This window comes from Delphinus delphis, chromosome 19 (genome assembly GCF_949987515.2).
Source record: "Delphinus delphis chromosome 19, mDelDel1.2, whole genome shotgun sequence".
NCBI classification, from domain to species: Eukaryota; Metazoa; Chordata; class Mammalia; order Artiodactyla; family Delphinidae; genus Delphinus; species Delphinus delphis.
Window position 1 is genome coordinate 15,115,859 of NC_082701.1, and position 6,000 is coordinate 15,121,858.

At 53.4% G+C, this 6,000-nt stretch overlaps 1 protein-coding gene across 6 annotated transcripts in view; it reads left to right on the top strand.

The window, feature by feature from the left end:
* STRADA (STE20 related adaptor alpha) overlaps positions 1–5,714 on the top strand; it is a 29,726-nt gene extending 24,012 nt beyond the window's left edge. For all 6 annotated transcript variants that reach the window (XM_059997810.1, XM_059997804.1, XM_059997809.1 and 3 more), the window contains 5 exons: positions 707–878; positions 1,407–1,511; positions 3,954–4,195; positions 4,487–4,529; positions 4,809–5,714. In XM_059997810.1, the coding sequence (XP_059853793.1) occupies positions 707–878; positions 1,407–1,511; positions 3,954–4,195; positions 4,487–4,529; positions 4,809–4,961 (715 nt within the window). In that variant the 3' untranslated portion in view covers positions 4,962–5,714. The remainder of the gene's footprint in view (positions 1–706; positions 879–1,406; positions 1,512–3,953; positions 4,196–4,486; positions 4,530–4,808) is intronic.
* The last annotated feature ends 286 nt before the right edge of the window (positions 5,715–6,000 follow it).

Sequence of the window (6,000 nt, forward strand, 5' to 3'; positions counted from 1 at the left end):
AAGAGGTGGGTCTCCTGTCCGGATAGTGGAAGGTGGCCCAACACAGCCAGTCGGAGTCACTTAGAACCAGGACCATCGGTGCTGCCTCTGGGTGCATACCCCGAAGAAACCCTCCCACAGGCCCATCAGGGGACATGTATGTGGACATCTTTGTTCATATTTGTGGTGATGAGAGGCAGCACGAGTGTCCTTCCTGGAAGAATGGATTAGTAAGTGTTAGACCCCACCCCAGAGTGCAGGTGGCATTTAGAAGCAACAATTAGGTGTATACAGTTGGCAGCACAGATGGGTCTTGGAAACATTACACTGAAGAATGGGCTGCATAGCACAGTACCATTAGGTCAATAGAAAACACATGAGAAAAAACAATACACTTTCGAGAATACCTACAAACAGAACGTACAGATTAAAGGCAGTAGATGGTAGAGGAAGCAGTGGTCTGTAAGCATAAAAGAGAACTTTAACAAAACATAAATAAGTTTTAAAGTCTGGTGACATGTAAATGGGGTCATGCTATTTTTTCTTTTTGTGTATGTTTGAAAATTTTCATAAAAATGCGTGTTCGTGTATATATATGTGATGTATATGCGTATAGTACACACACACACCTGCCAGGGGAGAGGGCTGACTGGGTCTAGTGTGTGAAGACAAAGGTTTGTGGTGTGAGGGGCTCCTGCTGCCCCGTGACCCCCTCCCCGCCCCCCAGGAGTGTCAAGGCCAGCCATGTTCTGATCTCAGCGGATGGGAAGGTCTACCTGTCTGGCTTACGCAGCAACCTCAGCATGATCAGCCATGGGCAGCGGCAGCGTGTGGTCCACGACTTCCCCAAGTACAGTATCAAGGTTCTGCCGTGGCTCAGCCCAGAGGTCCTCCAGCAGGTCTGTGAACTGGGTCTCAAGGGGCCCCCATTCCCCACCAGCTCGTGATTCCCCAAGGAGGCCTTCAGGAATTTCCGGGGATGGGGGTTCCCAGAGGGAGGGCTTCCCTGGTGGCAGGTGGAACTGGGACGCTTCTCGCGCGGGTGTTCCACGCCCTTAGCAGCTGATCTCGTTCCCCCCCCCCCCCCACCTGGGGAGGGTCCCAAGCTGCGCCTGAGGCTCCCTTCAAAGATGCTGCCATTTCCTGGGAAGAAGAGCGTTTGGGAAATGTTTGGCGCTCTCTACATCCCTGTCCTAAGCAGGAGCACGTCCTCCTGCTGCCACAGAGCATCAGCAAGGCATTCGTTCCTTCTAAAACAGCAGTGACCCCTCAGTAGTACAGGCGAGGAAAGTCTCCACAGCCGGTCCCGATTTGGGGACAGGCCTTCTTTTCCTCTCCCCGGTTTTTGCTCCACTCGCTTCTTTCTCTAAGAACAATGGCCAAGGCTACAGTGTGGAGTGACCTGTGGCTCTTTTCTCCTGATTTAGAATCTTCAGGGTTACGATGCCAAGTCTGACATCTACAGTGTGGGAATCACGGCCTGTGAACTAGCCAATGGCCACGTCCCCTTTAAGGATATGCCTGCCACCCAGGTGAGCCTGCAGCCCAGGGGCTTCCTTCTGCCTTCCTGCCTGTCTGCCTTCCACAAACACTTGATGAGGAACCGCCACACGGAGGACACCAGCCTGGGATATTAAGATGAAAGACCCAGTTCTTTCCTTCAAGAGCCCCACCAGTGGGGAGATAGTTGTGTAACTGTTTACTTCTGTCAGTGGTAACTGTGGTGGTAATGGAGCCCGGGTGGGGGGGGGGCGGGGGGCGGGTGTGGGCTCACAATTTCAGGCCTGGAGCCCACACACCAGGTGTCTATTTAAAACATATAAATTAAGCTAACAAAGTTTTATAGATGTATAAAATATGTTCTATATTCTTAACTTGATCCATATACCTGGAAGACCAGTTTCTAATATAGAATTCTTAGACTTCTCAGGTTCTGTGCTACGACGTTCCAGTCAATACCTTTGCAACCTCCAGCCTGCACGTTCTGCTTCTGTTCATGCCCCTTTTAACCACCGCCCTTGGCTTCTAGGTATACATGCAGCCAGTGGCATCGTCTACCCTTGGAGACAGACCCAGGGAAGAGGGTTATCCAGGTCTTATCAAGTCCAGGAAGTGGACTTGGGTCATTTGGGCAAGGATTACCTGGGTCCCAAGTACCTGGAGCATGATCTAGACCTGAGAGGGGGTGGGGGCGGGCGTGTAGGCTCTGAGTCAGCCTCTCCCAGAACCCACAGACTGCTTGCCCTGTGGGGAGAGGAGGAGCTAGAGAACGGCCACAGGGCAGCTCTAGAGGAGGGGATCTGGGAAGGCTTCTGGGAGGAGGTGACCCTTGAGACTTGAAGGCAAATAGGAATTAACTGTGTGAAGACTGGGAACTGGAAGGAAACTCTTTTCGGCAGAGGGAGCAGCATGTGCAAAGACCCAGAGTCAAGAAAGAACAGGACCGGGGTTTCCCTGGTGGCGCAATGGTTGAGAGTCCGCCTGCCGATGCAGGGGACGTGGGTTCGTGCCCCGGTCTGGGAAGATCCCACATGCCGCAGATTGGCTGGGCCCGTGAGCCATGGCCGCTGAGCCTGCACGTCCGGAGCCTGTGTTTTGCAACAGGAGAGGCCACAACAGTGAGAGGCCCGCGTACCGCCAAAAAAAAAAAAAAAAAAAAAAAACAGGATCTGGGAAGAGCAGGTAGTTGTAAATGGCTGAAGTACGGGTGCTTCTGGGGGGCTGCTAGGTGACGTGGTTGGAGAAGGAAGCAAGGGCAGATCACAAAGGACTTTGCTTGTGTGCCACGCCAGGGTGTTTGGTTTCTGTCCCAAAGCATGTGGAGAATTGCTGAAGGAGTGATAGCATCAGATACATATTTTATAAAGATGACTCTCGCAGATGGATTAGTTCTGGCAGACTAGTTAGGAGGGTATGGAAATCTATCTAGGTAAGGAGTCTAGGAAGTCTAAGTAAGACAGAAACGGATGCTCAGGAAAGACTTAAAAGGCCATTTTTAGGTAAACAAGGTACGGATGCAGAAACAGCAGTGCCCAGGAGAACCTCCTGAGGTGATGGAAATGTTCTGTACCTGGGCTGTCCAGCGTGGCCGCCACTAGTCACCTGTGGCTGTGGAGCACTGTGGCCCGCGAGATTGAGGACTGGATTTTAAGCTGAATTTAAGTAAAGATAAATAGCTATGGGAGTTCCCTGGCAGTGCAGTGGTTAGGACTCAGTGCTTTCACTGCTGGGGCCCAGGTTCAAGCCCTGGTCAGGGAACTGAGATCCTGCAAGCCAAGTGGCATGGCCAAGAGCAACCAAAAAAAATCTCTCTCTCTGCCTCTCTCTCTCTCTCTCTCTCTCTCTCTCTCTCTCTCTCTCTCTCTCTCTCTCTCTATATATATATATATATGGCTACATGTGGCTGGTGGCTCCCATATTGGACAGCACAGCTCTAGAAGGATTTCCAGGTTTCTGCCTTGAACAGCTCACGAGGTCCATGAGGACAGCAGTCCCCAAGGTGGGCTGCTTTTACATGTGTGGAGTCTGAGGACTTCGGAACAGCTGCCTAGCCCGCCCCTGGGTGCACTGTTGCTGTGCAGCCCGCTGCAGTGACAGTCGGCCAGAATGAACCCCATCGGACCCACCTGGGCATGGCACACTGGGGCTGGGCTTTAAAGAAAGGACCTGGCTGCCACCTTGACCCTAGGGTGAGGGCTCTACAGTTGGAAGGATCTGATGCCTTACGAAGGGGGAGAGACTGCAAGCCCCTGCCTTCCAACCACGGCGGAGGCGGGTACTCCTTTGCAGTCCTCGTCGTCAGTTTGGCCTTGCTAGGGTGTGGCTGCCAGTCCTTTGGAAAAGTCAGACTTTTTCCACTTCTTTCTTTACTTCTCCCGAATCACTCATGTGTTGGGGAAAGTATACTTGTGAAGAAACTCTATAGGCCTTCCAGGGGCCCCCTCCAGCCTAGCCCCTGGCTCTGTCCTCCCCAGATGCTGCTGGAGAAGCTGAACGGCACCGTACCCTGCCTGCTGGACACCAGCACCATCCCTGCCGAGGAGCTGACCATGAGCACCTCGCGCTCAGCGGCCAACTCTGGCCTGAGTGAGAGCCTGGCCCCCAGCCCCCCCAGGACCTCCAATGGCGACACGCCATCCCACCCTTATCACCGCACCTTCTCACCCCACTTCCACCACTTTGTGGAGCAGTGCCTTCAGCGCAACCCGGATGTAAGGTATGTCTGCTGGGCTGGGAGTGGGCTTTGTGGGGAGCCCAGGGGGCTCTGGAGTGCAAGGCTGGGTTTGAGAGGATGCCTCTGTCCTGTAAAAGTCTGGGTTCCTGGGACGAGTCCAGAGCCCCCTCGGCAGGAGGGGTTTGCTAGGAAGCCAGCCTGGGTAGCTCTGGCTGTTGTTTCTTGGTGAGCTGAAGGAAGGAGAGGGGGCACTTGAGGGTAAGGTAGAAGCAGCAGGACTGGGGAAATCCGGGCACAGGGCTGATGCTGGTCTCTCCTCCCCTTCCTCTACAGACCAAGTGCTAGCACCCTCCTGAACCATTCTTTCTTCAAGCAGGTACAGTAGCACTTTCCCAAGGCTCCCTGGTTCTTTTTCTTGCCTGTGGTTCCAACCACCCTCAGTCCCCTTAGCTTTGGGGTCTTTAGATATTCTCTCCTTCTCCGTTCAAATCAGAGAAATGACCATGTTTCCAAAGCCCCTTAAAGGCGCTGCTCCTTCCTCCCAGAGACTCGTGGCTCCAACAGCCCATCTGTCCCTGGGCCGTGGTCCCTTGCCCCATGATGTCCTGAGACTCAAAGCAACAGCATCCACCCCCAACTCTCTCTCCTCCCCCAGATCAAGCGACGTGCCTCAGAGGCTCTGCCGGAGTTACTTCGTCCTGTCACCCCCATCACCAGTTTTGAAGGCAGCCAGTCTCAGGATCACAGTGCAATCTTTGGCCTGGTAACAAACCTGGAAGAGCTGGAGGTGGACGACTGGGAGTTCTGAGCCTCTGAAGAAGGTGCACATTCTCCATCCAAGCGTGAGCCTCCGGGACGCTTCCTGAGGGCTGGCTGCACTCCCACCCTCCTGGGGGCAGATTGAGCAGAAAGGACATTTCTGCCAGGAGTGTTGGCTGCTTACTGACTGGGAAAGAAATTCCTGGAAGGAAACTTTTTTTTTTTTTTTACTGCTCCAAAGGCTTTTGAGACACGAGGGAATCCCAACAACCAGGGATTGGGAGGGGCCGGAAAGCTGACGTTCCCAGTCCTGTGAGCTCAGGTGACCTGACCTCTTCAGAAGGAATAGATGCTCTTCTGGCTGTGGCAGCTGAAGTCCAAGGCCAGGGTTTGACTCACCCACCCAGGGAACTGTGCGACTTCTTCCCACTCTGGCTCTCCTACCAGCCTAGTTGCGTCCTTCTCCCCTGCTCTCAGATCCTATAGGTCCAGAGGGGCAAGCAATAAGACTCCCCTCCCCTCGGACCTCTCCCTGATAACTGAAGGCAAGGGTATTGTTTCTTTATAAGCACTAGCTTAAGGCTAGGGCAGTCCGTCCTCCTCCCCCTTTTTGCTTGGGCCCTGACACCTGACACCTTCCCTTGGTTCATCTTTGTAGCTCATTCCTTTCCCACGAAGGGTCCATCTCACCGACTCCTGCTGGCCGCCTTGGTGCTTCCTCCAAGGGCCATAATTTTTGCCTAACCTGAGGGCCTGAGTCCTTATGCAGTGTTGGTTTCATCGCCAGAACAAATTAAAAGTTCCAGAGAATCCACTGGAGAGTGACATTGTTGTGTGTTGGCCATGCAGGCTCTGACGCGAGTCATTCCACCCCCGGTTCTGCCATCTGAGTGGTCCCACGAGTGCCTGTGGAAGCACAGCGGTGACTTCCTTCTTTAGCTAGACAGCCTCACAGCACACGTTTCTTTTAAAACCCATAATGGATTTGTCTCTTAACTATCTAACGTTGAGACGATTAATTTTAGCCTGTGGCCATCAAACTGCTTTGGGGCTGGAAAGGTCTGAGCGCTGGAGACCGGCCTCTCTGC